At 30.3% G+C, this 18959-nt stretch overlaps 1 protein-coding gene across 6 annotated transcripts in view; it reads left to right on the forward strand.

Moving 5' to 3' along the window:
* Nucleotides 1-5852: 5852 nt before the first annotated feature.
* The window catches only part of LOC143042394 (anoctamin-7-like), a 66914-nt gene continuing 53807 nt past the window's right edge, over nucleotides 5853-18959 (forward strand). For all 6 annotated transcript variants that reach the window (XM_076214671.1, XM_076214673.1, XM_076214674.1 and 3 more), the window contains exons 1-3: nucleotides 5853-5979; nucleotides 12902-13158; nucleotides 18390-18658. In XM_076214671.1, the coding sequence (XP_076070786.1) occupies nucleotides 12936-13158; nucleotides 18390-18658 (492 nt within the window). In that variant the 5' untranslated portion in view covers nucleotides 5853-5979; nucleotides 12902-12935. The remainder of the gene's footprint in view (nucleotides 5980-12901; nucleotides 13159-18389; nucleotides 18659-18959) is intronic.

Consider the following 18959-nt stretch of genomic DNA (forward strand, 5'->3'; position numbering starts at 1 on the left):
TGAACATTTTGTTTATGATAAATATTTGGACACATTTTGCAAATTACAGATGTTATATTATTTAACTTGTCGAACTTGTCATTTTAAAGTTGCTTTTCACATTGTATTGTACTTTTTTTTAATTCTACCTCTTTTAATCAATTAAAGACGTTTTTAATTAATTACATTATTTGTTTTACAAGACCACACTAATGTTTCAGAGAATAGAACACTTTTTTTCTGGAACATGTAAAATTGTGTTCCAGTAATATACACTATGTGTTCTGGATATTAACACATATTTCTGGAACGCAGTCCGAGTGTTCCAGAAGTGTTACAAGGCTTGGAACGCGTAACGGCATACAAATTTGCTCACAAGGACATGTTCCAGATTCAAACACTTGGCGTTCAAGGAGTACACACTATATGTTCAAGAATAACACACATAGCGTTCTAAAGATGCACACATGATGTTAAAAACTGGAACACCAAAGTTAATATTTAGAACACTGTTATGCGTTCCAGATTCAAACACTAGGCGTTCAATGAGTACACACTATCCGTTCAAGAATAACACATAGCGTTCGAAAGATGCACACATAATGTTAAAAACTGGAACACCAATGTTAATATTTAGAACACTGTTACGCGTTCCAGAAGTGTTACAAAAGAGCGTTCAAAAAGTGTTCAGATTCTTAACACTTTTATTTACAGTGTACATACATTTAAATATAAAAAAAATAATTTTAACCGGAACAGTGTCACTATTAAACTTTTCGCAGAAGCTTCGATCTTATTTGATTGATAGTTAAATTTGATATCTTTCTGGTTATGCGTACAATATGTGTCACTAGATCATTTATATGGAAAGCCACAGTGAACCCCCCGATTATTTTTATTTTTCCCATTAGAAATGCATTAAAAATAATTATTCGGCGGCCTTCAAATTCACGGTTCAGTTAACAAGCAAGTTAACCAAACATCACTACCTTTACCTACACACTCAATGCAATCGGCTGTAGTTCTATGGATACAGTAAATTGTATTTATTTCCGATCAAACCACATCCTCGTTAATTTCATATCAGTCAAAATAAAAATTTCTACTAATTTTTCTGCTCATGTCCTTCTTTTGGTGCAATATGTTATTGTATATATTGTTTTGTTTTTAAAGTTGAATCCTTTAAATGTATGTTATTCTATTTTTTTTTACAAATTCAAATCCTTATTGTCATAACACAAAATATTAATAGTATATGACACAACATATCAAAATAAAAATAAGCAATAACAAAAAGGTTATTAATATACATACAGGAATTAATTTGATTTCAAAGGGGTATTTTATTTATGACATTTGTATTTTACTTTTATATATCCGTGTAAATAAGATTTCAAAATGTACCTGGAAACTTAATTATGTAATTCTAAACCGGAACATTACAGCTATAGATATATATATACAATGATATTTCACAGAACCTTCTTCTTCGATTGATAGTTTAAATTGATATCTTTCTACAATATATGTCACTATATTATGTGAATACCAAGTAAACGTACGTACATTTTATTACTGTATTAATACATACATGTTGTTTTTGTCTAAATTAATGTTTTATATTATATTATAATGTCCCTTCTTGATCCATGTAATAGAAATGATAAATTGCCGTCTTCTTCTTTTCCTTCCATTGAAAATTCCGAAGCGCTACGTACCTGGATTAACCTCCTTAACGAGTCCCCCAACCATTTTCATCATTTCCAATATTTAAAACCAAGGATGCACAAGTATGAAAAAAAACGTGATCAGGTTTATATCTAGTTGTTATTATGACTTCTATCTTTTTGTTCTAAAGTTGCTTGAATTTTTCTTCTCCTTACGGCTGTTCCTTTCGTTGTATCGCGTAATCATGGTAACCTAATCAAGAGAGAGTAAAAGACTGTGTTTGTATATATGGTTCGTATCTGTCATATTCATTAATTTGTCGTAAACCATTTGTTAAAAATTAGGTCGTTAGTTTTCTCAATTGAATTATATTTAAAAATTCTTTATTACAAGAAGTTTACAGTTCGATCATCGGTGTCATTACAAAATTGAAAGTATACTGTATACTATATAAACGCCTAAAAAAGTGTACACAACAACTCCAAATACAAAAAAAGGTAACTATAAATGTAATTATTTATAAATATTTCGGATAACAGATATCCTTCGTCAGTCAGATTCTGATGTGAAATGAATCATCTTTGAGTCTCGTTAGATTAAACTTTTACTAAATCTTGAATTTTATACAATAAAAAAAGTCAAACCGAACATCAGTAAAGACGCTTGCACCATTCTAAAAAAATGTTAACATGACATAGGTTATATGGTTTATTACAGCAGAGAGCTCATATATATGCTTTAAATACAAATAATAATGTGCGATGTGAACTAGCACAATTCTAAAACTGTATCGGGAACGACAATTATGATGATATAACATGTATACGCATGATAACGTCTGTAAAATTACCAAATAGACAGCACTGAACGATCTAAATATTTGAAATTGAGAGTAAAGTAGTTACAACAGAGTCTGAATATTTAAACATCGTGAACAAACGGCCATAAAAATGTAATAATATTTTTTTAATAAGTATAACTAGAAGAATGTGGCTAGGTACTTATACATCCCTCAAAAAATTAAGCAATTTAAATTGGTATCTTCAACAAATGTATTTAACAAATGAAAAAGGTTGAGAAAAAGAAACAGAGACTGTAATAATAAGTAATATAACCTGAATGTGAAGCACTACACGGAGTCGAACTACATCTTTTCATTTATCCCATTTGGTGCCAAAGTTGTTAATTTTCGTATCCAAAATCCCGAGACGTTCTGTATACTATATATATATATATATATATATATATAGCTATTAAACAGACAGAGAATGTTCATGTTATGATATTGTCTCTGATTTTAAATGCATTAAAAATGTATTTTCTTTAATTGGTCAACTGTTTGATGTTCTCAGTTTCAACTCAAAAGTATATTAAATTTCAAAACACTTGATCGACACTGAGACTACTATAACAGTTATAGAATAGACCGTCGGTTTTCCCGTTTGAATGGTTTTACACTAGTAATTTTGGGGCCCTTTATAGCTTTTTGTTCGATGTGAGCCAAGGCTCCGTGTTGAAGGCCGTACATTGACCTATAATGGTTTACTTTTATAAATTGTTATTTGGATGGAGAGTTGTCTCATTGGCACTCACACTACATCTCCCTATATCTATATAGTAGTAGTCTCAGATCGACACCAGTAATATTTCCTAAAAATCTTTACTCTAAGTTCTTTATATTTCGGACACACTAATATGAAATTGAATGCGTCTTCAATACAGTGACGGAAAATTATACATATATACGAAGTGAAAACTCAATGCTTTGGTAGCGTCCAGTTGCAATTTAACTGCTATAACGAATAAGAAGAAAGTCTTATTTTTGAAATTTTTGAATTTCTCATGTCGAAAGTCGTACGGTTGTTCATAGTTGCTTACTTCCACTACATTTAAACTATGGTGGATAGTTGTCTCATTCGCAATCATACCATGCATAATTTCTTGTTTTATATAGTTATTAGAAATACCTTTCAACAGGTATAAACACTTGGTCCAAGTAATCCGTTATCATAATCAAAGTTTTTCATCTATAAATTGGTCAAAGAAAACAACTGTGCTGTGGTTAATAAATCCAGTCCTGTGACATCCAAGTTTACCAGAAAAAAAATAGAATGCAATTATTTTCCACTTTCTTTGATGGTTGTCACTATAAAAATACCCTCATAAATTTGACCGAGAAAATATGTACAAGAAAACTTTGATATTGACAACAGTCACAGTTGTCTTTCTTAGTACATTTGGCTGTACAATATGTTATCTTACTTGGCCACTCTTATAATTTACGCAACTAGTTCTGTTTATTACAATTTTCGTTTAATAAATTGTAGGATTTTTTTTTTATATAACTCACTACTATATAGTTTGACCATTGATTTATGCTAATAATTGGTAGAATTAAAAGTGGGCAAACCAGGAGGATATCGTATTGAAAATATGTCAGTACAACAAATGTCCTTCGATCGTCATTCTCAACATGCAGACACATACATGTCTCAGTCTGGACACATACAATCTCACGTTGTCCCAAATGCAATCTGAAAATCTTTCGTGTTTAGATGCACAGTTACTGTTGAAGTTTTTAACCATTATCTTTAAAGTTATACAATTTATAGCAAAATTTAATATTGCATAAAAAACTTGTTAACATGTTAAAAAATAACAAACGGTCGTACTATGTTTGCATGATACATGTACAGTGTGGTTGTCAAACATATCTTGAAAGTTTTGGAAAATTTAACACCAGAACTTTAACTGATCTCCATCTTAAATTCTATCCATTTGCAATAGATGCTAAACAAAAGACCTGAGATGCGAGTAGTAATTTGGGTGCTTTCATGACGATTAACGTACGTTAAAAACTCTTGCAAAATGACGTTGACAATAATTTTTGGTGCATGAATATACAATGTACACTTTCTTTTACATGTTAGACGATAAAAAAAATCGACTGATTTTACGCATCATGTTAAAATAAAAAAAAAATGACGCTAACGATAAATATTTGAGACCTCTGACGAATCACGATAAAATTTTACTCAATTTGACGCTAACGGTAGCCGAAAATGACCGTTTAACACCGAATGCTAAAGGTCATTACTACCCTATAAGATTGTTTATATGAGAGGCAATTTAGCTAAAATTGATATAGATTTTTGAAACCGTTATCATGGTAATGCTCATATAAAATTAGTAATTTTGTGAAATTGAATAAAATCCCCTAAATTTCAGAAGATTTTTATAAACACTGAATTGATTAGTGAAAAGAACATTTGTATTAACCAAGTAACAATAGTTTCCTTTCTTAATCATGTTAATGATTATAGGTAATTTTTTTTATATAGATAATTATACCGTAACAGTTGATTTTCCTGTTTGAATTATCACAGTTTACACACTATATAGGCCCTTTATATAGCTTCGGCTGTTTTGTGTAAACCAAGGCTCAGTGTTGAAGGCCGTACTTTGAACTACAAAGGTTTACTCTTCTTCTTCTTCTTCTTCTTCCAGGTAAGGAACCGAATTCAAATCTTGAATGTATGAGGTCCCGCGAAAACTAACGCAATGTCGGACAACACAGAAAGTTTTCTCTTGGCTATTTGCAGGATAAAACGTTCTCTATATATACAAATAAAACTATTTACAGGATGTTACTGTCTAAATTTTAACAAAGCATGCCTTCAGGGCAGCTCTGAATCCATCAACTGTGTCAGCTGATGTTGCGGATGTTGGCAGTTGGTTCCAGTCTCTAATGGTCCTTGGAATAACTCAGTTTACAAATTGTGGCTTGGATGGAGAGTTGTCTAATTGACACTCATACAACATCGCCTTATATCTATTTTTATTTTCGGTCAACTTTGCCAGGGAGTTTATTGAAATATCAAAATCATTTCATTCCTACTCCTATGATATATACATCAGCAGGGACATCTGTTGTAAATTGACGGTTTATATGTTTTATTCAGTGTATTTATTCTATTCCGTCCGCAACTGCTGTAATTATCAAAATGAAAAATATCTATATCTGGACCTAATCATCTTTTGCTGCGTGAACGTTCAAGAAAGCACCCAGCACATGAAACGCGAACGTCCAAGACTGAATTAAGAAATCGTTCCTTTCTTCTTGATAAATAAAATGTAATCTTTCTATTATTCATTTTAAGAAATAAAGTTACCTCCCTTCTCATCCAATAGAACGGAAAAGAGTTATTTTGGCAGACGATACCAGTCATTGTTTACGTGCTCCTGGGAAACAACAAAGCTTCAATTCAAAATAGCAGCGCGAGGACACATGCTATTTAAATAGAACTTTAGCAATATTAACATTATGTAGAGGTATAGTTATTAGTCAGTTCACTACATTTTTTGTTGAATGGTCAAAATTGGCGCATAAGTCGCAGAAATGTATTCGAAAAGCGATTTATACCACTAATTCATGGCGTGTAGCTATAAATTATTTTGGCCGTGGGTATACATAATATTTATTGACCTCAGTTGGCTATTTATTATTATGTTGGCATTTTTCAATCAGACTATTACTATACATGTATATACGTTTTGGAATGAAATAGAATTTATGCAACTGATATTTTGCACATAATATCATTTTATTTTCCCTCAAAATGTTATTTAGCTACACGACATGTAAAATTTGATCTATTGTGGGCACAAAAAAATACTTATGGAAAATCTAATCTTGTACAATAAGAGTAAATGATATCACTGAACAATCAATTAAAATTGTACTTAAACATGTTAAAAGAGGTCAGTAATGGTGGTACCTTCATGATGTATAACAGTAATGTGATGCATTCCTGAGAGTGCGTCAAAACAATGGAAAAAAAAAGAATTTTTTAGTTATTATCTCAAGCCACAGACATATGAATACATGTACATGCACATGTCTCTGCTCAAGTACATATACATGTATCTTGAATATTATTATAGATAGAGATAAACAGCAGTTGCGTTCAGCAAAGTAAGATCTACAAATAAATCAGCATGTCCAACATGGTCAGTTGACCCCTTAAGTAAACAGTAATCTTACAAAAATGTTCTCCTGTGGAAAGCTTAACTTGATATAGATCTTTGAAAACGTTATCATGGTTATGCTCATATAAAATTAGTAATTTTGTGAAATTAAATAAAATCCCCTAAATAACCATGATAACTGAGACAATTTTAATTAAACTTAGCCACAAATATCATTAGGTTATCTTGTTTAAGAAAGGAGTAGGTCCGATAAGGACTCATTTTGGCCTCAAATTTCAGTTTCATCTGACGAAAGATTTTGACCACTTTTTAAACACTTTAGTGTCCATTTCACTTGATTCAATTAGTTTATGTGAAAGATTTTAACTGATTAAGTTATTAAAAATGATCCGATTGAAGCTCAAATATGAAAAATCTCTCAAATATGCCAAAAAACGTCACTTTTCAGATTGTTTTTGTCAAAAATGAATGTGGCCGCATCCGTGTTCATCCACAATCTTTATATATGTTATGTATTATCATAAAATACAACTTACATTGCAATATTAAGGATGAACACGAATGCGGCCACTTTCGTTTTACACGGAAACCGTCTAAAATTTAACTAAAATGATAGAATTTTGAAGATTTCAGTAATTTAGCATGACTTAATGGTGCTACAACCCGATATATGTGCACTGTATTGTCAAAAACAGCGCATATTTATGTAGCAGAAGCATTTAACTGTCCAAAAAATAACTAAAAGTTTACATTTTAACAATTTTGTAAAACTGTTATATTTTTGGGCCAAAAAGTGGCCTTACCCGACCTACTCCTTTGTAAGGAAGCGGAACCCTGCTTATGCTGTTGTTAATGTTTTCAGTGTGATAACTTTAGGTTGATCAACTACTACAAAATGTTGGATCGCTATGTCTGACTTTTGGGACAAAAGCTGCAGGCTCAACAAAAATGGGACGAAAAATCAATAATTATTACTCTAAATACAAGTTTTGGATTGTAAGAACCTTCTATCCAAGTTTGGGTTAAAATCCAGGATGGTTTATTGAAAAACATTAACTGGCTAAACTGCAGACTGTAGTGTTAACCGATTGTTAACTGGAAGGAAAACTATGTCCATTTATCAAATGTTTATAAGTACTGTAACCATGGTAATATACCAATAAAACGATTTTTTTTGTTTACAAATTTCCTTCTAGATCATTTAGATGTACTAAATGTAGCTTTTGATCATAAACAAGCTTGACAAAAATGTCCCCAATGACCTGCCTGTCAAGTCGCTGTAGATCTCGTTTGTTATTACTATAAAACATTATGTACATGATGTATGATACTAGTGTACAATGCACATATCATTATAAGAACAAATGCTTGTTTTCAATATTTATCTAACATTTTTCTAACTTTTTTTTCAAAAGTAATTTAAGTAATTAATTACAGTTGCATTTGGTAATTGGAAAGTAATTTTAAATTACATTGGAAAAAAGTCAAATTAATGTAATCTGTAATTTAATTGAAGATTTTGTAATTGTACATGTATGTAATTAATTACTTTCAAAAGTAATTGTACCGGTTTGCTGCTTAAAAAAAGCATCTAGCAGTAAAATGCAAGTTTTGTCTATAATTTTCAGAAAATTGTTGACAGAATGAAAAGCTCTACCAATTGTCATGTTAAAACTGTTACACAAGTTCTTGAAGGACTAATTGTTCATACACTTAACAAATTTTACCATTTTTAAAAATTTTTGGCCTATTATCATTGATTATTACATGTATTATGAAAACGATGATATTTAGAGATTTTTTTTTTCGTTGTGCCTTATATCTGAGTGTATGATAGATAAATAAACACTTTTTGAAATCACAAAAATGATCAGCAAGGCGCCTAATTAAGATCTAAAAATGATACAAATTATTGCCGATATAATTAGTACACTGTCAATGCACTATTCATAGAAGTGATCTAAAGCTAAAGAATATCTAGAGAGAAACTAAACAGACTAAACATCTAAAAGATCATTAATTTAAGATCGACAAAATGAGAATTTTGTCATGAAGTTGCTCGTCTACAATGTTTGTAAGTGTCCTTTTTTTGATGTGCACATAGACCAAGCCCTTATGAGCAACATAGGCTCTTAAGATCCTCTTGTTTCTGAAATAAAAACAAGGAATTATTTGAGTCTGGAATAATTTTGAATTCTTAAGAATTGAAGAGAAAAGTATGTTGAGAAAACTAACCCATCTAACGCAGGTACCTTGCTAAGTAATGATGTTTTTATCCACAACACATTTTTTTTAAAAGATTTTTTAAAGATATAGACAATGTAACCTGCCGTAGTCTGACACCTGAGTATTCCAACATCCTACTTTAACCAACACATTTTTATAGTCCCAATATACATGAAATATGCATATCCTTGCAGAAAAAAAACTGACACCCTGCTTTATCTGACATTTTTTTGTGGTTCCCCAGTGTGTCGGATTACACAGGTTGCACTGTACTTTTTCAATCTGCTGATAAAAAATTAAAATAACTAAAATAGCATTTAGTAAGAAAATCTTGCTATTCCATTGATCAAATGTTGATTGTGTGAAATAGCATTTAGTAAGAAAATCTTGCTATTCCATTGATTCTGTGTTCTAAAAATATTTTATTATTCCAATTCTACCTTGCAACATTTATTATTAATGATGTATAGGTTTTTATTTATGCTCAAACATGCAAATGATTTACATGCATTGGTCAAATTCTTTACAAAAAAACCCAAAACACTTCCAATTCAAAGATACAGTAATAAATCTATAACTATAACATGAATTAAGATTAAATCTATTTTATGTGTGAAAATCAATATTCAGTATGTACAATTAAAAAAAAAATCCTACTTGATATAGCCTGATTAAACAGAAACTATCTAGAACATAAAAAGAATATTGATAAAACTAAGACATAGATATAATTTCCACCTTGTATAAGATGATAAGATGTAGGTGTATGATACATGTATGTCTTCTTCATGATATATATATAAATACTATTTAAGAGGGTTTTTAATATCATTTGACATTCAGTGGATAAAATGATGCTGTTATTTGCTCTTTGGGTGGGTTGTTGTCTCTTTGACATATTCTCCATTTCCATTCTCAATTTCAATATCAGAATTATTAATGGATCAATAATAACAGATTACAGGAAAAAAAACCAATGATCTTCTATTAATAATGATTAAGTTCAGAGAACCTAGAACAGGCTATTATTTGAATGTGGAATTATTTTTAATTATGGAATCTGCATAATTTCTTGTGTTTGAAATTTTTGATAAATTCCATGTTTATTCTGTATCATAATCATGATAATGTTGTGAGCGCCAGCGGTGCATAACACTTTCCACACAATGTGTTTTGTATAGATAGTGTTGTGTGCAGCACAGTACATTCTTTTGAAAATGTGCTATCTTCTTTGTACCAGAAAGTGCAGTGCGCCGCACAGAACATTATAATACAGAATAAACAGGGAATTCATTAAAAAATTCAAGCACAGGAAATTATGCAAATTCCATAATTAAAAATAATTCCACATTCAAATAATAGCCTGTTCTAGATACAATAGCTTTATACTAGCCTTTGACATTTAATTTGATTCTACAATTCAGTTAATCAACTTAATGCACAGGCTTGAAAAATATTATGAAATATGTAAGAATTTTACTTGCAAGCTTTAATTTATTTTTGTTACAGTACAGCCTGTGACATCCTCTTAGTTATGTCCACCCTCTTGCATGGTCAACATCCAATGGTGAACATTTATTGGGGTATTCAATCTCGAGATGTTGGCCATTTATTGGGGGTCATAAAACATATAGGTAGATTTTTTAACTCATTATGTTACCTGTTAAAATCAATCAGGGTTGAAGCTTTCAGCTGGTATGTTTCATTAAAATTTACCTGTACAGGTAACTCGGGTTTCTTTCAAAAATGAAATTTCACCTTTTTTTGAAAATGTAGAATAAAATATTGTTTTAGTCTGTTTAATTTATTATTTGTTTTTTTGTTTTAATGTTATTTAAAATTTTTATTTATTTATTTTTTTTTTCATTTTTGTATAGGTTTTTTTCATTACTTTTTGTTTCTTATTCTTTTAATTTCTTCTTGGTAAGAATCTTGAGTAGCAATGGCAAAAAGTCAAAGATAAAGTTATTGACTAGCATTTGAAATAAACACTTTTAATAATTGTTTTTTTAAGTAAAAGGTTTATATAAATGTACATGATGTACATTGTATTCAATTGTTTGTTAGCATTATTAAATGAGTTATTACTATTAATAATAACTAATAATCATGCAAATGATATTTAAAAAAAAATATAGTATTAAACAAGTCGGTTTCTTAACAAAATAAGATGATCAATATCAATCCTTTTACAATAAATTTTGATAACATCTAATATTATTCAGGAAAACTACAAGTTTCATTATATGGTTTAGGAAAAAAAATAATTTTGTTTATCTCAATTTTTTTCAAATCTCAAAACAAGAGTTGTGCACAAACAATCACTGAAAAGACTTATTTTCCAAATGCCCACCTAGTTATCATCAAATTTTGATAAATGCATGCTCATTGAAAATGCTAATCACAATAAAAAATGTTCTTATCTCTGAATAAAGTGAATCTTATGAAAAGAAATTATTTTAAGAAATTGAAATTTATTAAATATTTTATTTTCAGTTTGGTTAATTTCTTTCAAAATTTGTCTCCAGAAAAAATAATGTGCACTTCTAAAAATGGTGACACTTTTATGGTCTATTAATTAAATCATATTTTTTTTTCAGTGTATTATATTGTTGAAAGTGCTGGACTGGCATAATACATATTCTTGGTATACATTTGCAAAGAATATTTCACTCAACCTAGGCCTTTTAGATAAAGTTAATAATTGCAGGGACTTGAATGAATTAAGACTTTGAAAGTCCTTAATAAAAATGAATTTAAAGAAAAATCTAAGAATAAAAACTTATGATAAAAACTGTAAACTTGATTGTGTCAATAGGTAGAATTTTTGGTCATAATTTAGAAATAGAAAATAATGGACAATATAAAATACCTAAAAAGGATAGATTATGTAAACCGTGTCTCTTGTAGGTCAACGAAAACACCTATTCCTTGATTGTACAATTAACAAAACAACTTTGAGATAATCTATATGAAAATTATTTACCTTCTCATAATAATGTCTCTTACCCAAAAACAAAAAGTAAAAGAAATGCTTAACCTCTAAATCATTGATCATGTTTTAAATATCATATGACAATAAAAATATTATCAAATTTTGCTGTAATGAATATTTCTAATATTTATATGTTATTTAGTTAAGAAATAATTAACAGACTAAATTTTATTTACCGTAAGTCCTTAAAAGACAATCTTAAACATATATGTTAAACAATGTTGAATGCAGATCAGTCTATCTAAAATAATAAACAATTTTGATTTAGGAAAATTAATTTGAGAAACACCTTTTCATTAGAAAAGGCAGGCATTGCAAATGTGTGCAATTATATTTGAAAATGATACTTAATATAAAAAATAACTTAAATTGATTAAAAATTATTTAAAAGGTATAATATTAAAACTAATAGTCATGAGACAATTATTTTTTTTTGAGCTGTTTGTTCACCTAGTTTTATTATTTCATTTTATTTTTGAATTTCTTGTCATAAACACAGTTATTAAATTTGACAAACACATACATGTATATTTTACCTGAGACACATGACCTGTAAGTTATATAATTTTAACACTTCAATGCATTCAAGATTTCCCTTTATCCTTGACTAGTTTTTGATTAATACCTTGTGTATTAAAAAAGCAACAGGGACATATAGGGCCACCATGGTGAACATATTTTTTATGGCCACCATTAATAAGATAAAGTCACAGGTAGTACTGTACTTATCTGGCTTCATGTATGGTACCAAGCCATGTATCCTTTCAATAACAAGCATATGATGAAAGTGCTGGAATGAAAAAAAAACCAAAACAAACTTGTTGCCTTGCTTCATTCATGTACATTTTTCACATAAGGAAATGTTTCATACAGTTTTAAAATAGAGTTATTTCCCCTGCTACAAGTAGAACGACAAAGGTTTACAAATTAGAATCAGTAATGAAATTTTGGCCTCTGTTGACAATGTTTTCTCCGAGTAATAAACTGCCACCCTCTCAGCTATGTGCTATTTATGTAATATCAAACAAATACATTATTTTTCAGGGACACTTTGAACACAGTCACAACATAAGATGCAATGAAAGCGAAGACTTTTTTTGATGTAGATAAACCTAGTGAGAAACTGAACATATCTAATGGCACATTGCCAGGTATAAATGAAGAGGCATCAGATGGAGAAGGGGACAATACTGGTTTCTTAACAGCCGTTAGTTCGGCAGTGAAATTTCGGAAATTGAGAAAGAGGCATTTGAAGAACAACCCGTCAATAAGAAGATTTGAAAGACGCTATACAGAATTAGGTTGGTCATATTATAGTGGAGTAATTTTAAATCCTGTTTGAGTCCTCTGATCAGACTAGAAAAATGAAATAGAAAGTATGATCAGGATACTTTTTGACCCTATGCATTTGAAAATCAAAAAGGATTCAGAGGCAGATTTAGGGGGGAGCCCAGGGGGCCTGGGCCCCCCCTTTTTGGGAAAAAATTTGGTTGCTTATATAGGGAATCACTGAAGCGTGAACAGAGCGGATTATATTTTAATCTATCAAATATATCCTTCAGATATTATTTCAATTATGGGGGTCAAGTAATTTAATATCTGTTGAGCATGTTTAGTGGAGATGATGCCTGATAGAAAATGGAAAATAAACAGCATTTAATAATAAGGTTAACTTTTTTCATCAATAATTGGAAATTTCCAGAACTTTTATCACCAAAACAAACAATTTGCTGTCAAATATTCAATTCAGTTTAAATTTTAGGTATATATATACATACATTGTATATACAATAAATGGTATTTAAAAAGTTGTAAGTATTTAAAAATCATATTTAAAGTCAATATTTATACTTCAAAGATCATGGTACAAATGTATTGGTGATTGGTCAAGGTTACAGTGAATATAGACTTAAACTAGAGCAAAGATTGAGTTTCTTTTTGATAATTCAAGACTTTTACATGAGATTGGAACTACTTTGATATTAAACATGTTAAATATATGTTATATCAAATTACATAAATTATTATATTATTCGAGATGGCTTGTAAAACTAAGATTTATTGGCAGCTTTTTATTATTAAACACAAATTTAAATATGTACACATATAGATTCAACGATATATATTGTTCAACTAGATAGATTCATAGATAACTAGATTCATAAATGTATAGATCATTTTTTGGTTACCTCTGGCAACCTACAGATAACTAGATAGATAGATATATATAGATAGATAGATGTATGATCCTGGGATACAGCGATCAACTAATTTAGCTGTTGGATCCTGGGATACAGCGATCCACAAAATGCACTTTATCACTGAAATATAAACAACTGTAACTACAGTTTATCACACGCAGCAAAGTTGCCAAACACATTTTTCACTTTTTAACGATCAAATGTTTCTATACATCCAACATCTAAATGACTACTGCAATCATTAAAATCACATGGCAAATCATCAATGGAGAAGAATTTTTAATACTGGAACTCTTAACTACTCGTATATACATGTACCTCAAAATAAAAAGAACAGAAGAGCAGTACCCAAACAAAATTACATGGTTTAACTACTGTAGAAACATTAATTTTCGTGGGGTTAAGATTTCGTGGTTTTGTCTCTCAATAAGATTTCATGGAGATTTAATTTCGTGGTTTCCTTAAACTGGAAGTGGTTTTATATGAAAGTTAAATTTTCGAGGGGGTTTTATTTTCGTGGATATATTCTTTCCACGAAATAAACGAAATTAAATCCTCCACGAAAATTTCGGCTTTTACAGTATATATAGTGGAGGGAGGGTGGGTTTTTTCAAAATACTTCTCTCTGTAATTATACACGTCTGCTCAATTGCAGCTCAAAGTTAAAAAGAACGCTTACCTCAAATTGACTTCACCACTATACATCTTACCGACTACATATGAGTTTATAAAGGAAAGCACTGCAACGGACGAGATTAAAACTTTCCACTAGAATAACCGAATTTATGTATATTAGATAAATTCTTTTATGTTTAAAGAACCCTCCCTGCACGCTATGCTTCATATGCCTAAATGTGGTTGAAATCTGGGACCATTTTGTCAACTTTCCTCAAATATCCCATATCATGCATATGGTATTTGAATAGATTGAGGCGTAAATGTCAATGCTTTACAAGATCAGCTTGACAAAAAATTTAGTTCTATTTCCTTTCCCATGTCTATATTCATCGACTTGAAACATTTTTTTTATACCCCCGCTTTAAAAAAGGGGGGTATACTGTTTTACCTCTGTCCGTCCGTCAGTCCGTCCGTCCGTCCGTCAGTCAGTCCGTCCCATGAAACTTTCGTCACATTTTTCTCAGGAACTACACATCCACCCTTTCTGTCATTTGGTATCAACATTTATATATGTTAGCCATACCGTGTGATGCGTTTTCAGATTCATCACTTGACAACTTCCTGTTTACCGAACACTTGTATGATTTTACACATGATAGCCAAGTTGAAAATTTTCGTCACATTTTTCTCAGGAACTACACATCCACCCTTTCTGTAATTCGGTATCAACATTTATATATGTTAGCCATACCGTGTGATGCGTTTTCAGATTCATCACTTGACAACTTCCTGTTTACCGAACACTTGTATGATTTTACACATGATAGCCAAGTTGAAAATTTTCGTCACATTTTTCTCAGGAACTACACATCCACCCTTTCTGTAATTTGGTATCAACATTTATATATGTAAGCCATACCGTGTGATGCGTTTTCAGATTCATCACTTGACAACTTCCTGTTTACCGAACACTTGTATGATTTTACACATGATAGCCAAGTTGAAAATTTTCGTCACATTTTTCTCAGGAACTACACATCCACCCTTTCTGTAATTTGGTATCAACATTTATATATGTAAGCCATACCGTGTGATGCGTTTTCAGATTCATCACTTGACAACTTCCTGTTTACCGAACACTTGTATGATTTTACACATGATAGCCAAGTTGAAAATTATCGTCACATTTTTCTCAGCAACTACAATACAAGGATTTCTGAAATTTGGTTTCAGGATTTATATAAGTCAGCTATACCGTGTGATGCGTTTTCAGATTCATCACTCGACAACTTCCTGTTTACCGAACACTTGTATGATTTTACACATGATAGCCAAGTTGAAAATTTTCGTCACATTTTTCTCAGGAACTACAATACAAGGATTTCTGAAATTTGGTTTCAGGATTTATATAAGTCAGCTATACCGTGTGATGCGTTTTCAGATTCATCACTTGACAACTCCCTGTTTACCGAACACTTGCATATTTTTACACTATTAATATTATCCACTTGCGGCGGGGGTATCATCAGTGAGCAGTAGCTCGCAGTTTCACTTGTTCTTTCTTCTATATATATGATATATATGATATATTTGAATTTTTGGTTTAGTTATTTTATAATTATAATTAATTGAAATATGAATGACTGGAGGATGTCATTTTTTCTGTAGAACAAAAAAATAGATATAAGGATGAGAAATAATCTCATTTGAACTTTGGTGGATATTTGTCTCATTGGCAATCATACCACTTCTCCTTATATCATCAATAATTCCTCAGCAAAACAAACAAAGCAAATTGTATATTGTGTATTGAGCATCATTCATGTCATTAGCATTTTCTACAAATCATTATGACACAAATTACTAGAATAAATAGTGTATTGGACATCATTAAGATTTTATATAAATCATTGTTGACACACATTACTATTCTATTGATTTTTAATGCCAATTGTTTATGATTCTGAATTATTGAGATTAGAATTTAGAAACCTGTCCATAGGATTGATTATAATCATGATCATGATAATGGAAAAGGTAAAATTGGGTTTACTTATATCATGTATATAACAATAAGTATTTTGATATACATGTATCATAATTATTCAAATGTATGAGGGCCATTGAGGGGCATTTTATCATTTCTTCCTTTTTGTAAATTTATGTCATTTTTCTCTATTCTCATTTTTTGGCTCATTTATTTGTGGTCTTTGGTCATAACTCTGTGTTCTGCAAACCCCATATTGGCCCCTGATTCACTACTACATGTACTGGTGGTCAATTTTGAAGAATATGGAAGAATGTACAAGTTCATATTCACATACATTTGAAAAAGGTTTGATATTTTCTTATTGTATTTTATAAAAAGTTGTAATTTTGTTTATCATAAATTGATAATAAAATCTTAGTGGTGATATGTGATGTACTTTTTGAACAATTTATTAATTTATTAGTTTTATGAAAGTTTTTATATTAGTTTGACTAATTTAAGGATAATTTGGATAAGACAATATTGCTGATAAGGAGGATATTGTATTCAGATGTATGGACCTTGAAATTGTAAGAATTATTTAAATTTTCAATGCATTTTAAATTATGTAAATTTTACAGATAAATGAAAAGCCAATGCAAACATGCTTATGAAGCAATATTTTGTATTTTCTCATGTTTCTGTAGGCCCTCTATTGAAGCCAGAACAGAAAGGTATTAGAAACGTATTGACCACATTCTACTTTATGATAACAAATGATAACCTTTGCTTATGAAGCGATCTTTTTTTATTTCTGTCGGACCTCTATTGAAGCCAGAACAGAAACGTATTGACCACATTCTACTTTATGATAATAAATGATTATCTTTGCTTATGAAGCAATCTTTATAGCTGACTATCAGTCAGGGGTACTACTTGTACAAGTGTATTTTATTTACTTGAAGAAGTAAAAAAAATATACACATATACACATAAGTAAATAAATAATGTTTGAATAATCTCCCCTTAATTTTCCAAAAAAATTTACTTGTATAAGTAAATTTTTCTTACAATCCCACAAAAATCCTCAAGGTTTGAGATGTAAAATCATGCCTTTAATGATTTTTCAAGGTTTGCTCAAATTTTTTCATTTAAGTTCAATGTACGTTTCATCTCATTAATTCATCAAAGAAACTGATTGAGCAAAGATCTTGTATATTTGTGCAAGGCAATCAAAAATTGCTCCTTTGGGGCTTGTAAATGAGCAGTGTTATGAAAATAACAGACAAATGGGATTTTCATTGTCCATAAAATTACACTTAAATGATTAGTAAAGACATCTGTAAAGGGTACACAATTTAAAATTCTATTAGAGCAAAGAAATCTTAAGAATTCAAGAAAAGAAGAAAGGATAATTTTTTTACTTATACAAGTAAAAAATTCTGAATGCCTAAGGGACATAACTAAGCCAATTTTTGTTTTATCTGTACAAGTAAATAAAATTCATTTGTATAAGTATCCTACAAATTTACTTATATGTGTATATTTTTTTTTTACTTCTTTAAGTAAATAAAATACACTTGTACAAGTAGTACCCCTGACTGACTATGCAGTATGGGCTTTGCTCATTGTTAAAGGCCATACAGTGACCTATAGTTGTTAATTTCTATGTCATTTGGTCTCTTGTGGAGAGTAAAATTGTCTCATTGGCAATCATACCATATCTTCTTTTCTTTTTTTGTAGGACCTCTATTAAAGCCAGAACAGAAACGTATTGACTACATTCTACTTTATGATAACAAGTACTCAAAGGATGAAGAAGATGAGGTCAAGCGAAAACATCTGGAGGTTAAAGAGTCCAAGAGAGAAAGATTTAAAAATGCCATGAAATTGGAGGGATTTCTCCTTCAAGAAGAAATAATCAGGAACAATGTATTTATCAAGATTCACTGTCCATTCAAAAGGTTGTGCGCTGAAGCAGAAATGGTCAAACTGGAAATGCCAATTAAAGATGTAAGCTTAATAGATATATATAATATGTTATATAGTTATATAGGTTGATTTTCTAGACACATTATATATATAAAACAAAGAATGGAAATGGGGAATGTATTAAAGAGACAACAACCCGATCAAAGAGCAAAATACAGCTGAAGGCCACTGATAGGTCTTCAACACAGCAAGAAAATCCTGCTTCCAGAGCCTTTCTTCAGCTAGGCCCTTAAAAAATGTGTACTAGTTCAGTAATAATGGCATCATATTAAGACTCCAAAACATATAAATGAATGAAAATAAAAATCATACAAGACTGACA

The sequence above is a fragment of the Mytilus galloprovincialis genome, chromosome 8 (genome assembly GCF_965363235.1).
Source record: "Mytilus galloprovincialis chromosome 8, xbMytGall1.hap1.1, whole genome shotgun sequence".
Classification (NCBI taxonomy): domain Eukaryota; kingdom Metazoa; phylum Mollusca; class Bivalvia; order Mytilida; family Mytilidae; genus Mytilus; species Mytilus galloprovincialis.